Source organism: Micropterus dolomieu, linkage group LG03 (genome assembly GCF_021292245.1).
Source record: "Micropterus dolomieu isolate WLL.071019.BEF.003 ecotype Adirondacks linkage group LG03, ASM2129224v1, whole genome shotgun sequence".
Lineage (NCBI taxonomy): Eukaryota > Metazoa > Chordata > Actinopteri > Centrarchiformes > Centrarchidae > Micropterus > Micropterus dolomieu.
In genome coordinates this window covers 8,060,052-8,076,397 of record NC_060152.1, presented here as the reverse complement: position 1 = coordinate 8,076,397, position 16,346 = coordinate 8,060,052, and the positions used below count along the sequence as shown (strand labels likewise).

General features: G+C 37.3%; 2 protein-coding genes and 1 long non-coding RNA gene across 4 annotated transcripts; 1 reads left to right on the top strand and 2 right to left on the bottom strand.

Moving 5' to 3' along the window:
- Positions 1-1,541: 1,541 nt before the first annotated feature.
- rab25b (RAB25, member RAS oncogene family b) lies at positions 1,542-11,015 on the bottom strand. The gene is made up of 5 exons (XM_046045884.1): positions 10,695-11,015; positions 5,503-5,698; positions 3,278-3,471; positions 2,902-2,982; positions 1,542-2,231 (listed from the first exon to the last, which is right to left on the bottom strand). Exons 1-5 carry the CDS (start codon positions 10,729-10,731, stop codon positions 2,113-2,115), a joined length of 627 nt encoding a protein of 208 aa, XP_045901840.1. The 5' UTR covers positions 10,732-11,015; the 3' UTR covers positions 1,542-2,112.
- On the top strand, positions 6,672-9,805 carry LOC123968873. Of its 2 annotated transcripts, XR_006824558.1 has the most exons (3): positions 6,672-6,738; positions 8,244-8,372; positions 8,621-9,805. It is a non-coding gene; the product is annotated as an uncharacterized LOC123968873 (long non-coding RNA). The 2 variants fall into 2 exon arrangements; XR_006824559.1 differs by lacking the exon at positions 6,672-6,738 and having other exon boundaries at positions 8,197-8,372.
- A 1,546-nt stretch (positions 11,016-12,561) lies between the features above and the next one.
- On the bottom strand, positions 12,562-15,835 carry lamtor2 (late endosomal/lysosomal adaptor, MAPK and MTOR activator 2). The gene is made up of 4 exons (XM_046045206.1): positions 15,639-15,835; positions 14,509-14,671; positions 14,235-14,324; positions 12,562-12,863 (listed from the first exon to the last, which is right to left on the bottom strand). Exons 1-4 carry the CDS (start codon positions 15,704-15,706, stop codon positions 12,807-12,809), a joined length of 378 nt encoding a protein of 125 aa, XP_045901162.1. The 5' UTR covers positions 15,707-15,835; the 3' UTR covers positions 12,562-12,806.
- Between the last annotated feature and the right edge of the window lie 511 nt (positions 15,836-16,346).

Below are 16,346 nucleotides of genomic sequence, written 5' to 3'. Positions count from 1 at the left end.
TTTAGAGCTTTGTCTTTTCTTTACCTTTTGGTTTTGGGTTTAGGAAAGATTTAGGTTTTTCTTAGTGTTTTGGTTGTTGTTTTGGGCACTGCTCATCTCCGATGTATAATAAAAACTGCTAAATTGTATTTGTTGTGTGCTGGCCTTGTTTGGGAATGGGAAGAGTGGGAGGCCACACATTTATGTTACCTCCAGGACACCCCTAGACCTTGGGACGTAACACCAGTTTTATTCAAAAATATTTAAATGTAACATCTAAGTATTACTTTAAAGTAAACTAAGATGCTAATAGTAGAATCTAAGTTGAAAATGCGGAACATAAATGCATGAGATACAAACAAATGTACCATCTTTATGATCTGAAAACAATTCTTTGCATTAAAATCATTGTAGAGTAAAAACTGAATAATAACATGTCATCTAAACAGAAATTTTATACATTATGTTGAACAGCTTTTGTCATTTCCCACAAAAAACTTGGCAGAATGGGAAGTCCCTGAAACAACGTTCAGCCTTTGATGAGTCAGTGTTTAAACTTAAATTTCACTGCAGGTTTTACTCACTGTTTTCAGGTTGTTGTGGTCAGAGAGGAACTGTCCTCATATCAGACATGGAGAATACAGAACCGCTGATATACATTGTTTGATAAAAGATCATTATTGGTTTAACTTTCTTTGTCTCTATCAGGCAGTCCACTGATTTCCCATAAAACTGAAAGCTGGTTTGGTTTTATTATGATTAAATTTGCAGCAGGAAGGAAAACATATCTCCCTAGCCCTTTAAAGAGGCCTGTGCACTCATTCACTACATACAGTATATCGTCATTCTGCCTGGGTTGAACCAACATTAATTGGGCTAGTTAATTATCGCAGCACAGTCAGAGGACAAAGAGATCTTATGCTTGAAAAGGTTGCCCACTCCTGACCTATTCTGCTCGACGGACACAGTACATCTGAAACTTATTTTCTGTTTGTTCTCAGAACATTTTTCTACGTCTTTGCACTTTCATATCTTTTAATGTTTATCTTCAGACCAATTTCCTGTAAGGTTATGGACGTTTGATGTTGCTAAGCATTTGATGTGAAATAGTTTGAAAAAGGCCTGGATCGGAAACAGACCATGGCCAAATATGGTTTAATAATTTTCATAAAACAGTGTTTCCTACAAAGATGAGCTTATCGTTTAAATTATTTGTCAGTTTAGTAGAGTGTGTTATTATTATTGAAAAAAAGCATTTCACTTGAACTGAATCACTTCTGAGGTAATAATCATAGGCCTTCGTCACAGCTGACATTTTGATTTGTCATAGTGGGAAAAGCACAGGTGTTACTGATAACAAAAGCGATGGCTCTGTTCTGTTCAAGTTTTCCAGTGTGCCTTGACAGTGAGCCAGCATGCACAATACCAGGACCCTGAAACCGAAGCAGCGAAATGGAATTCAGCCATCAGTCAATATTATTGTTTACACATGTGACACGTCAAAATGTCTTCTGTGAAAAAGGCCTCTATTTTGCTATAAGTCACAAATAACATGCAATAGGTCATTGTCTCCATAAATTGTTTATTTCTCAACAGAAATGATATCAGACTCATCCTAGATCATATGCTGGAGCACATGCACAGCAGTAACAGAAACACTCATAGTCCATACATACGTACCACCAACTAAACGGTTGATTTTAAGAAAACAACAGTCATGTGTCACTTAAATTTAAAACATCATACATGCAATGATGAATACGTTCCTCTAATTCCGTGCATGGATTATAAATATATCATCTTACAGCTAACACGGTAAAGTGTTTTACTTTTGACCTATGTTCAATAGTCAGCAAGGACTCCTAAAAGATAGATGTTGGTCTCCACGTACATTCATTCACATTTAATATGAATCATCTTTTGAATGCATCATCCCACCATGCAGCTTGTAGAACTTGTAAATCAGTCATTTCAAAGTGGCATCACATAAGAAAGGGCCGATAAAATTGGCACCCACTGTTGCTGTGTGGCCCGCCTCTCACTCAGTTCTAGTACAGGGTTGTGGGTGGAAGCAGTAATTCAACTGCCCTGGGCCCCACCCTGAGGCCCCTGGGCTCCTGAAGGTCTTCATGATCAGATGTTCCTGCAGCAGGGCTTCTTCTCCTCTGTGTTTTCTGCTTTGGAGCTGTTTAAGGATACAGCACTGATAGAGCCACGGACCACTTCCTTACTGCTCACCTTTTTATGAATCGCTATGGCAGAGAATGAATATATATTATACATTTAACATTGTGCTAGCATAAAAAGAAGCTGCCCAGGCTTTGAGAAGAAAAAGTGCTCTAGTACCTAAACAACATAAGACATGCCTCGGACCTCCTTGATGCACAAACACTTATATGAAAAGTACAGCAACACTTCAAACTAAATGGTAAAAGGTAACGTTGTTCATTTCCAACCAAAAGACAACTGGAGATGTTTCCTCCCAAAGCAGTCAATCAAATGGCTGCCTCAGGACTACCAAAGGTCAAGTTATGCTGACCTTTTCCAGAGTTAGACTTTCTCTGACCCTCTCTGAGCTAAGGAGATGGAGGATGGAGGTCTGGCTATATGAGGTCAAATTAAGGGTCACAAGATGGAGCCTTATCCCAGCATGTTCATGGGAAAATGTGTGTGTCCAGTCCACATCATTTATATGTCTTTGGAGGGGTTGGGGCTGGAGGGGGGGGATTCAAGAGAGCAAAATGGAGGGGAACCCACATGCACACAGAAAGGACTGGGGCTGGGGATGCTGTGAGGCAGTCAACCATGCCAGAATATGCTTCTCTTTGTATCTCTGCAGGTTTGGACATGAACACCAGATTCGCATAACAGCTTTTAACAGAGTAAAAACAAAAAAAACATAAATACATTCAAACAAGTTACCTGCTAGGACACTGTTGAAAGCTGCTTCCACATTAGTTGACTCCAAAGCAGAGGTCTCCAGAAACAAAAGACCATTCTTTTCTAGATAATACAAATAGGCTATGTTAGTTTACATAAATCCCCTCTAATACAGTACCAACATCATGTAATATATCTTTAATCACTGATATCACCATGAGGAATCAATAAATAGGAATTGGACTATTGTTTTATTTTAAGATTTTGTGCAGAGACACATTAACAGTTTGGTGAGCAGGCTAATTTACATTCTCTTCAATCATCATAAAATCAGTTTCCACAAACCAATTGTAACGATGAACATGCAAACCATATGCAGTGATTTTCAGCACAAAGGTAACACTTGCTGACTTTGTACCTGCAAAGTCTTTGGCCTCCTCGTTGGGCACAGATCTTTCTGACTCCAGGTCAGTCTTGTTGCCCACCAGCATGACCACGATGTGGGGGTCAGCGTGGTCGTACAGCTCCTTCAGCCAGCGCTCCACGCTCTCATACGTGAGGTGTTTTGTTATGTCATAGACCAGAAGGGCTCCCACAGCACCTCTGTAATACCTGTTTGGAGAAGATTTACTTCACATTTAAACTTTATGTGACTCTGAAGTGTCTTTTTTTTCATAATCCTACTTATGGGGCCAGTGTGGCACTATAGTTTCAGTAACTGAAGGTTAACAATCTACACACACTCATACTAAAACCTGTAATAACTATTTTTTTGGACACTTAGGGACAAGGGAAAAATCTGTAAACACAAAAATGTATTAGTTTATCATCACCTTTTCAGTTGATATGGCAAACTGCTGTCACCACCAACTCCTGAGGGAAATATCTTTCTCTTTAGCTGGTAAATGCCTCACTTTGTTCCCCAGCACCAACTTGTCTGTGCTGGGCAGCGAACATACAGTGGGCTTTTAGCTTCTGCAACCGCAAACAACTCGACAGCAGTCACAGCGAACCAAAACATTAAAGTTGCGGGTCAGAAAACCAAAACAATGAGTTGAAAGATGCCATAAAGCTCTGCAGAGAGGAACTGCAGAGTCTGGTGATAATTCTCTGTGAGTTCATCACTAAGAGTGACCCCTTTCACAATACACAGTCATTTGATCCATAAGTATTATAAAAAATATCAATGATGGCCACTTTAAACATTATCCTAGCTTCATTGACAACAGCTTCATTGAGCAGTTTCTCCTGTCATGACCCAATCAATCCTTCCTTCACAATTACATTTCTGCTCGCCTCTTCCAGTAGCATAATTAATTCCACTTTAATAGGTTTTAGCTGCTTGTTACAGCACAAATGGGGGATTCCATTGGGAGTGAGAATTTTCATACTGGAATAAGTCTGCAAGTAATTACTCAAAAAGCCAAGCTATCAGAAAAGAACTAATCCAGTGGTGTAGCATATCCTCAGATTTTTCCACATCTTAAAAATAAAATTGACATGGTTCTATTGTTTTAAAACCAGTTTCCACAATATTAATTCTTCTAGTTTAATTTTAAAAAGAATAAATACGGAGCACCCTCCGATAGAACAGAGACCCGCTGAGGGCTGAGTATTCAAACTAAGGTCTCTGCTCTATCCAATTGGATTTTGACAGGAGAGGAGAATAATGCTGATTGTTTTTCAGGTAATGTGGAAAGAAACTCAGGATAAGTGCCTGTCCTTGCATGTGCTTTGGCTGATAACAGCACCACCTTCAGATGCCGACATACAGGTTGCTCAACAACTACAAAGCAAGAAAACAAGCATGAAATGTTGATTTAAAAAAACTGTGCTTTTTGTGTGCCTGCTTAAAGAGTGGGCATGTTTAAAAGGAAGTGCAATATTCAAATCAGTGCATCTACTAGCACAACATACATTTATGTTACTTCAGTACTAATTCATACGTTAAGGAATTGCACACATTGTTACTGAAATTAGGTGGGTTCTTTATAAACAAACACGTATATGAGTCACAAAGAAATTATGCAATGTGGGACTTCTCCCGCTAATTAAGACTTTTAGGCTTAGTTACCCAGTGTTGCATTAGTACATTGACAAGTGGGACAATAGATAGTCAAGCAGTTGTGCATACAGAGATGGTTTGTTTTACCAATCATGGCTGTACCTGTCGTTTGAATTGTGCTACTACTTGCTACTTAAAAAAATAGTTTTGGGAATTTGGCCATTCGGGTTACTTGCTGAGAGTTAGATGAGAAGATTAAAGAAAGTAAATATGGAGCTACAGCCAGCAGCAGGTTAGCTTAGCTTAACCTAAGCTTAACATGTATTTCTGACACGTGGACATGACATACATCTTTCTTGTAATATAGAAGCCGAAATTCTTTTCCATGAGGTATTTATTGTTGAGAACCTGTTTGTCTAACACAGCCACAATGCAGCTTAATGGAATATAATTAATCATAAAATAACTGTAGGAATGCCTTGAAAATCAGCTGAAAATATATGCAGATTTGGGCAACAAGAACCAGATGAACAGAAAGAACATAAAAAAACATAACATTAATTCTATACAGTGTGTTTCTGTGTACACATGCATATACTAATGGATCTATAAAAACTGTGATGGTTCTTGACACTCACGCAGAAGTGATGGCCCGGTATCGTTCCAGCCCGGCCGTGTCCCAGATCTGGGCCTTGATGGTGAAGCCGCTGAGCTGCACTGTCCGTGTGCTGAACTCCACCCCGATGGTAGTGCGACTGTCATGGCTGAACTCATTTTTGGTGAAACGGGAGAGCAGATTGCTCTTTCCTACACCAGATTCTCCTATCAAAACCACTTCAGAAAACACACAATGCAGAAAGTGCAAGTATTTTAATTAGAGTTCAGAATTTTGGGTTCGGTTGTGAAACTAAATTCAGTATTTCTAGGATAAAGGAGACAAACCCATATTCTCAGGGCCTAATATGAGCCAATCCTCTAATGTCCACTTCATCCTCTACAGCCCTTCTTAATTAAAGCCTTTAGTCTAGGTGTGTCTTTCTCGATTGCCCGTGAAATCCTCAGTCTTAGTTGTGTAAGAATAGGGGCCTAGCTACACCTTCAGGGATGTCCTCTTTTAAAAACTGCACCACACCCTTGTGGTAAATTAGTTCATTGTTTTAACTCAAGTAGAGGCATAATGCAGAGCGAGGACATCAGTAAAATGCTGGGGAACAATGTAGGGTGTTGGTTGATTTTGTGTTGGCTGTACGCTAATTCAGTATGTACTGGTGAGATATCAATTCTAAAATACATAATGTTTTGCAATTTTTTTATTTAAACAGCGAGGATTGAAGGTGACAGGTGAAGGAAGACTGAAGTACAAATGTACTGTAATTTGCATTTTCTTCCATGTGTCAACTTTTCTTGAGGGGGGGCGACCACTGGTATAAAACAGTTGTTGCTGTTTTATATCTATGGAGGAGGACACACTTCCCCCTTTGAAAAACTGAGAACCTTAGAGTTACAAACCTCAAGTGAGCCTTTGTTTTTGGAAAATAAATCTAGAGTGTAAGGTGATTCAAATTCAGGTGGAACAAGTTAAACTGCTGCTTCCTTTTATCTTGGTCAGAGGAACCTACCTACTGGGTAAACAGGACGAAAAATAACACAGACACCCCCTATGTACATTTCAGTGAGTAATGTTTGGGTTTCAGCTGTTAGTAGCTGACTCAGAGAGAAAAAAGGCTTGGCCTAATTGGCAGAGATAGGAAAGTATGACCACTCTATGAAACACAGTTGCAGCTTATTGCTGAGGCATGTGAGCTTGTGAACACTGAGATGATAATCCAGGTTATTGTGACATCTCCACAGCAATTAAACATGGAGTTAGAATGGTGAGTTAAAAAGAACAGTCGGACATTTTAGGAAAAACACTGATTCGCTTTTTGCTAAGAGTTAGAAGAGAAGGTTGATACCACTCCAATGTCTGTATGTTAAATAATGTTCTTCCTTTGTTTAAGTAATATTTGCTGTTTTTTGTTTACCAAGCAGTATACCGTCATCATGTCACTTTGTCTTTTTTTTATTTGTTATGTCTTGTTTGTGCTCCATACCATATGATTACGGTTGTGAGCAAATACATGAAATGAAATGAAATATGAAGCTACAGTCAGCAATCGATTCGTTTAGCATAGCATAGCATAAAGTCCGGAAGCAGTCTGTCTCAGTGCTAAGGTAAAAAAAAAAGATCCATCTACCAACAAAACTAACACATCAAATCTTGTTTGTTAAATCTAAAATTAGCACTTTTACACATATTTTCGTTCTTGTATGGATTATACAAACAAGATATTACATGTTAACTAGTGAGCTTTAGAGGTGCTGATAAATAGACTTTTTTTTTTAACATTTGGACAGCTATCTGTTTCCTCTCTGCTACCGATCTTATGCAAAGCGAAGCTAATCGTCTGCTAGTTCTAGCTTCATATTCAGCATACACATAAGAGTGGTACTGAGTGGTTCTGGGCCCCTTACACAGCTTTTGCAGACACAGTTTGACAGAAAAGGCTGAAAAGGAACAACATCTACCCAGATGATTTGCACTGAATACAGGTTAGAGTTACTATCAACACACAATAATCAAGATTTAGTTGACACAATATACACAACCTTTTTAGAGACAGTGGAAAAATGGAACACCAGTGGCCGTTAGTGGTGGCCTATTTACTCCAGTACTGAACTTTAGTAGAATTTTGAGTTACTTTTGCTGTAGTTAAGAGTCACTCTGCAGTTAAAGATTGTATGCATTTTAGAATTTGTTTTATGTTTTTAATGTGTTTTTAGTGTACTGTATGTAGTGGTCACATTGGTAATATTTGTTTGTTTTTTGTACTTGTGTTGTTTATCTGATCCTTGTATTATTTGATTGTGTCCCCTGACTGCAAGTGAAGGTGGGATAAAAATAAATGAATTGAACTGATTACATCCATTATGACAATGTTAAAATGCAGCTTACACATGCTCATTAATGACTCAGTAATAATATGTGTGTGATAGTGAGTACTTTTCTTTGGATAATAAAAGTAGATTTTACTTATAATACTACTTACTTACTTACTTCATTGAGATTTTGAATGTTTTTACTTAAACAAAGGACCTAAATACATTTCCGTTGACAAAACAATCTCACCACAAGGTCCATTTTACCAAGGAGCTTTCAATCATATCACAAAATCTTCATCAGCAGATGGAGTTTGCCCAGTCATGGAACTGTGGATTTTCAAATTCTCTGATGTTCGCCATCTGCCGATGAAACTCCTATGATGCAATTTAGAGTGCCAGAACAGCTTCTAAATGAACATTGTAGTGAGAGTTTTCTTAACTTTTTTTCTTTTCCAAGGTCAAGAATCAACTTTGAACCTCAACTTTTAAGCCAACATGGATGTGAAGTTCCTAAAATGCTCCAAATAATGCAAATTTGAACATCAACACTTGATTGTGCCAGAACAGCTACTAAATGGACCTTGTGGTGAGATTGTTTTCTCAATCTGTTTCTAAGGCCTAGAATAAATTTCAATTTGAGTTTACAAATCACTATTTACTAACTAGTCACAGCAGAAACACAGATATAAAATGCTGACACTGCTTTCCTGAACACCAGCTGACTCCCATAACAGTACACTGCACAAATGACTTGGCCCCAGTTCTTGACTTACCTGAAGTCTAAGCCTGAGGCAAAGAATGTTTCACAAGTTGTTCTACTTTTGCTTGTTTTAGGTAATTGTTCACTCTGCAACCAGATCACTGTACTGATTCCCCCCCCCCAGTGCGTGAGGTGAGAATGGCTGATTTCCCCTCTTCTCCACGACTGAGTAACTTCTTATGCAAACAGTACCCCTGGTTTCTATGGCAATTGAGGACAACAGGCCTCCAAGCTTTCCAGCAGCCTGGTTTGTTGATTCTGAGGGAACTAGGAAGAACTGATGCGTTGCAATTAGGATAAAATTTTCATTTTGTTTGTTTTCATGACCTTCAGGACTGGAAATGTAACTACTGTTACTACTGCTTACAGGCCTGAAATGCTGGTGGAGTATATTCAACATGATCTTTTCTGGCATGCTATATTCCCCCATGTTTAATGGCCAATATTAAAACAAATTACAGTATTTTAAATGTGCGTTATTGTACATGAGCATATGTGTATTAGTTTAACTTCAAATTCCCAGTTACCTAATTGTATACAATAGGATAATGAGTTTTGCAAAATCAAAGGTCAGTAGTAATATTTTGAATTCACTACTACAGTGTTCTTCCATAATGTGCCCATGTGCAGTATGTAGAGGGTCAGGAGTATGCAGGCTCACATTCCTAGCAAACTATAGAATTTGATTTTTGATACTGATTAGTTTCTCTGAGCTATCTGTGAATCGCTGGGTGGAAGAATAAAACCTGCTCACACACACTGCTTAGGATCACTCCAGTAGAGAGTGAGTTTATTCCATGATAACAATCACTTTATGAACACATTCACAGTTCACAGGCAAGAAGAGAGATCCCTCTTCTGTTTTGTTCTGTTTTTCTCCATTAAAGTTCAATATTATGATTAGACTCGAAGATAAATACCACTCTCATGCCTGTATGACAAATGTAAGGCTACAGCCAGCAGGTACTTAGGGTAGCATAAAGTGACTTCCTGGAGTACTGTCGTTTACAACACAGACATTACAGTATCATCGTTCTGATCTAACTCTCAGTAAGACAGTGAAGAAGCGCATTTGTTTTTTCTTATCCAAAGTGAGTGGAGGGTATCATATGCTATACAGATTGTAAATCTTTCAGCATTCAGCCACAGTTCTAATAGTTTACAGTGTAGAGATAAACAGGAAATGTGGGGAGAGAGATGGGATGAGCAAATCTGTTATGAGTGATTTTGTGCTGTATGAATTAAAGACTTGACTGTCATATCTTATTTTGCAGTGGAACTCATTAACACAGTAAGTGATGCTATTTGATGTTTTGGACACAGTTAATTTGGCTTTACCATTTTTGTACACAAATGTCAAATCACTGAAGCACATCACCTTCTTGAATGACTTTCACTTCTCTCATATGTACATGTGCTACGAGCCATCTGGTACCTAAACCAGATGCATACTAAAAATGATTACTATGCCATGTAGGATAAGTGCAGAAAGAATGGAATGAGTAGCACAACCTGCCAAAGAACAGAATATAATTCCACTACAGATGCAACACTTTTGTAGACTGAATGTTTTGAAAACGATTGTATGAGTGATTACTTCACCTTTTGGCACTGATATGCTGCTTCAAACGGACATTCTTTGTTACAATGTTGTTCTGCGGGAAATGCTACTGATAAGGGGAAATAAAACTACGTATCCTGGTTTCAACAGTAAACTGTATTATGCATGCATCCTGCTTACTTACCCAGGGACAAAAGTGCTGAGATGGTAATGTGGTTGTAATGTCACTCAACTTTGTAATAATGCAACTCACCCGAAGTGTTTTGAGATTTGCAAAATACCTACATACAATATTTACCTAAACAGCTGACTGAACTGCTAAGACCCCAGCACAAATAGGTTCAGGCTGTGTGTATATCTGTGTGTTACATCTGTTACTCAGTACTGTATAATATACTCAGCTGTTTATTACTAATAATCTTTTTTTCTGTTTGTGCACAACACACGTTCCTGTTCTTAGAAATCTAGAAAAACGCCAAGTTATTAATATACAATTATAATTTGAAAGACAAAGGAACGTAGCAAAATAACACCTTTAAGGATGTACCTGGAGTTCGAATCAAGTAAGCAGGAGAACATGTACTCACCCTTAAAGACAAAATTGTAAGCCTCATCTGACCCCATAGTCTGTCCATTCAATGTTGCCGCCCCACAGTTTACTATCGTGTTGCCAGCCCTCACAGACTGACTGCAGGATGTAAGGTGACACTGAGTCACACCACAACCAGCCTGCCCCTCAGATCCTCAGGCTTCAGAAAAGAAAATGGCTGCAAAAACGTTTTGACACAGGAATTCCAGTCACCAACATTCTGCCCTTCACTACCCTTCCCAATCTGAGTTAATAAAAAGCTGGCTTGTTTGAACAAGACATGCAGAGTGTATACAGGTTGTTCTGCTGCAGCAGGCGGGGTTTGTATCAGGGAGTGGTGGGGCAGCGGTGGAGGTGTGTCTTTAGTAACGGAGTAAATGCAGGGCAGGTTAAACAGGTGGAGCGACTGGCAGGTAAAGCTGAGAGGGACTGTCAGGCGCCTTCTGCTGGACCAATCAAATTACTGCATGCAGGAAGCAGGAAGCAAGTTTTCCTGCTTCATCACTACAAGAGAAAAACCACCTTTAAAAAGAGTTTGTATGGTTTTTCTAAAATATTGTATTGCAGTGTTTTTATTTGTGAAATAAGCTGATCATCACAGAAAATGCAGCGCCTTGGACGCCACACCGCCCGAGCATATTTTGATGTATTTAATCAGACGTCTTTCATATTCCTTTAATTTCTTCTTTCCAAGAGGTAAAGATCCCTGAAACTGAAGGAAGTTTTAGATTTTGTTTTCTGGGCCATAAATACACTGCAGCAAAATATTAATAAGCCTTTTTAGCCCTGTGTGCTTCAGATTGTTACTATGTTTAAAGAGAAAACTCTTTTAACTTTGGAATTTGGAGCTCCTAGTATTACATTTTTACCACTAAGTCATCAAACTGTTAATTATTGCCCATGCTTTTCTCTAAACACTGATATTCAGTTTGCAACAAAGACACCAGAAAGAGAAATTTTGTTTTAATCAATTGGATTTAAATCTCCAACTAACTTCAAGTGAAGTCTTGGGCTGTGATTAAACTGCACTTAGAATTTGGTTATTTTAGTTTTCCCAATCATAACGCTACTCAAATGATTTTTATTAATATTCATTTCAGATTATAAAGCAAGTGAGCAAGCAAAGAGTGAGACAAAAGTCTGATATTATGAAATACATATATCCTATGATTATCTACAGGAGAATGTCAGAGAGCTTTTGATCCCAGCTTCTTGAATGTGAATATTTTCTGGTTTCTTTCCTCCTATATAACAGTAAACTAAATATCTTTGAGTTGTGGACAAAACAAGACATTTGAGGATGTAATCACTGGCTTTGGGAAACACAGATGGACAATTAAAATCATCTTTAGCTGCAGCCCTAAATGTAGCTAATACTAAAAGCATCTTACCTGCTTCATATTGATTTCTTTCAAGCTTTCTTTACGGGGCCTTTCTAATTTGATATTAACAACACTCATACAATTAAATTTGTATCAGAGAATACTGATATTACAGCTAATTTCAATACAAAATCCTTGTAAGAATCCTGATAAACCTGATATCCTACCTGAACTAATCTATGTGTAATCTCCATCTTTGAGCCTACTTAATGTCACACTAAGCACTCAGTTCTGAGCATTAAAAACCCCAAATAAGATTTTGTGAATTTTAATCCAAAAATTGTTTATTGACAGCTTTGAAACAAAAAGTAGCAAATAATGTTGACTGCATTTTATCAGATGGAAATTCTTATAAATGTTTCCACAATACTTAACATTACATGCACATTTTAGTCCTCAGATATGATTAAAAATGTTCAATTTCCTGCTTAACTGTGCCTCCACTAAAACTGCAAATAAATGAGTAAATTGTAGTACCAGTGGTTTGAATCAATCAGCCTTTTAATGACAAATTATGTGGAGAACAGGTCATTTATTACATAAACGGAGTCACAAGGAAGGGCAAATAGTTTATATATAGATTATAAATACACTGCCCATCCCCCACCCCACACACGTTTACTCACTCACACTAAATATATGCATGTACACAAAATGTTACAGTAGCCCATGAATGACCTGGATCTTGTGATGCTTTTGCGACAGGCAGAGCTTCCGTCACATCTCCGCTATGATGCTGCCACTTGGGTTAATGGTTCCTCCAGGTACTGCACCAGGGCTTCTGCCTATAAATACAACATACAGAGAACGGAATTAACATAAGGCATTAGTTTAAGCCATTGTTTTATGTGTGGTATCTCACTATGGCATCCAAGCTGGACTATCAGACTTCCTTTAAAACTGAACTCTGAGGAAAATCTATTATGAAACATGCCAAGTCAGTATGATACAATTTGTATGAAATGACTTCTAGCTGAACAATACAGTAGAGTTGCATCAGGAACTTTTTTGATTATTAATTCATCATTTAAAGTAATTTTTAAAGCACAAATGCCAAATATTTGATCGCTTTAGCATCTTCAATGTGAGTATTTGCTGCTTCTCCTTGTTGTCATATATCAGAGTAAACTAAACATCTTTGGGTTTTGGGTTGTTGGTTGGACAAAACTAGACATTTTATGACATCGCCTTGTGCTCTAAAAAAATTGCAATGGGAATTTTTCACTGTTTTATGATGTCTTATAAACCAAATAATCAAACAATTCAGGAGCTAATCTACAGATATAGTGATAATGAAAATAACTGTTAGTTGCAACCCTTGTACAGTAAACTGGTACACATGTCTACTATATTGTTGAAAACAGTTATGCCATCAAGTTATTTTTAAAGAACACTTAAGGATAAACTATTTGGGATTGTGTCAGCATACCACAGTGTCAGCTGGAGTGAAATCTTAACTGAAATCTACAACATCAAAAAGCTACAGGTGTGAACACTTATTTTCTAAACCCATCATTCAAACGTCGATTTAAATATTCTGTCTTCTAGCAGTGAAAAAAGAGTATTGAAGGGTTCATTAAAAGTTAGCCTATGTATGTAAATTAATCGAAACATTCTGCCAAAGTTAACAGTAAAACAGCTGTAAGTTAAATTCTGAAGATTTCCACTTGGTTTGAAATCTGCTTTTTGTCACGCTGTGAGCAAATGGGATCAGAATCGGTGCTACAGAAACATTACCAACCATGCTTCTATATGAAATGATGGGAAAATATACTGCTTACATTGATCACATCTTGGACATTTGAGGCTTACAAACTCCCACATACACCCATCACCTGCTTGCTTTTGTCTCACTTCTCCCCTTGTGACTGTATCTTGTTATTTCACATTCCTCTCATAGAATACTAGTACCTAATCTGTTGTCAGTCCCAACAATGTCAAATGAGGACCAAATCTATATGCAGACCAATTCTTTAGCTAGAAGTGTGACGGCAACCTTGGTGACTGAATTAAGGTACATTTAAGTTATTAATATATAAATGAGCTTGGCAAGTACAGGAAACCCTGGTGAATGTATGAAATACCATGCCAATGAAAGCAGGACATTGGTTGTGTGTAGAACAAATGAGAATAGCATTTAAAGTCTTAAAACTCACCTTGGCTTTAAGCATTCCAAATCCCACTGTCTCTTTGGCGTACATACACAGTAGTAGGTTGGCTACACGAGTAATGGCCACTCTTCCCTCCTGAAAGAGAAAACAAGAGAGAGGGACAGTCCCAGTATAAAGTGTCTATATTCACTGATTAATTATCAGAATCCAAAATTTGTAATAGTTCACTATTACAAATGCAAACTGTTCTTATCACAATCGCTCATCATATACCTGAAAACAACTGCAATGTTTCTGGAAGAGCTACACTTCCTCTTACCATACAATCCATCAATATGAATTTTAGTTTGTCTTCGTTAAAGGCTTGGTGGCCATTCTTGTCGTAGGCTGCCCAGATGTTGCTAGCGATGGCGGCTGTCACTCGTGCATCAGTATCCCCGTACCCAGAGTAAGCCAGAAGTGAACCTTCATTATTCAGCAAGCTGGTGAAAATGTAAAGTTGGGTGTTTCAGTATCCAGCAAATGAACATGTAAAATTATTTAATTGTAGACTGTCAGTATATGGATTTTACTCAAGATACCTAACATTCTTGGCAATATCGACATGGTGGCCCACTTGAACCCAAGTGTACTAATATAATTATAGCATAGAGGCCTACTGTCTATGTCAACCAATAAAAATTGCAAATAGTTAAATAGTTATGAATTATGTTGCTTGTTTGCTACAAGTTAAAATGATCATGTGGTGGTTTAAAGACACTTTTTAATGACAATTTGAATTGACAATAATACCATATTTATTCTAAAAATAACTACAATGAACTCATCTATAGAAACGTAGGAAGTTTGAATTAATTTTCTTTACTGAACTTGGACATTATAATTTTAGTACAGCTGAAATGATTTGTTATTATAAAGAATGAATCGGCAGCTTTATGGATAATTGATTTATCATTTCAGTCATTTTTCAAGCCAAAAATTCACTAACGTTACTTCCATCTTCTCAAATGTGAGAAATTTATGGGTATTTGGAATTTTTAACTGAATATCTTCGGTATTTGGACTGTAGGTCAGTCAACTCCAGCAAATTGAACACATCAACTTGTACAAAACGACTGCAATAATTAGCAGATTAGTCGACAATAACAATTACTAACATGTACATTTTACATGTAGAGTTACTAAAATACCATGTTGCAAAGAGCTATTATTAACGTTACTGTAAAATAAGCTTTGGTTAATTTTACATATCTTCGCCTACTCGAGCTGCAGCATTCGTCGCGATATTTAACGTTAACAGACTCTTTATATTTCCATGGACACAAAAAGCCCACAGTTGTAATAATTACTACAACAAACTCTATAACGTTAATGGTAAAAATATATATATTAGCTGGTGTCCCAAGTAGCATCTCGCTAGCATGCTACCAGCTAGCTAACTGTACTCACAGTGTGCTTTGGACTCCGTTTGTGTTCGCTTGGCTGAGAACCTGCGTTAACGCCTTTGGTCGTAGCATAGCTAAAACTCCCTAACTTATGATAATGCAATAAACGAAATGACCAAACAACTGCCTTTAAACTGTCAAAAACTACTCAACACAAACAGTCAAGTCAGCTGACTGTTTTCTTCTTTTTCCGGGTGCCTTCTCAATGCATTGTGGGAGTTGTAGGCATCGAATTCATCCTAAAAATATTTACTTCATGAAAGGATCCTTACATATTTAGTGTTTAGCTAAATGTGCAAAGTATATTTACACATGACGATGATGAAGTACTGCACTCCAGTTTCATGTTATTATTTATAATATAAACTATCCAACCTTTCAGAATACATTCAAAACTATGAAAAAAATACACCTTAAAACGGAGCAATAATAAATAGCCAATTTACTTTTAATACTTAAAATAATTATATACTTAGCTTTGATAAAGATACAATACAGACTTTTACAATTCCTGGAATAATAGTTGTAAATATTCAAGTAAATATTGCTACATTTACTTAATTAACAGAACAGTACAGTGACTGTATGACAAATAGATTAAATTTTGATTTCTTAGTATTAATATACTTTAAGATATAAACAACAATTTGTCATGGGCTATGGCGAGAACACATTGCAAGGACAAGTGAAAATTTCAATCAAGGATTAAATT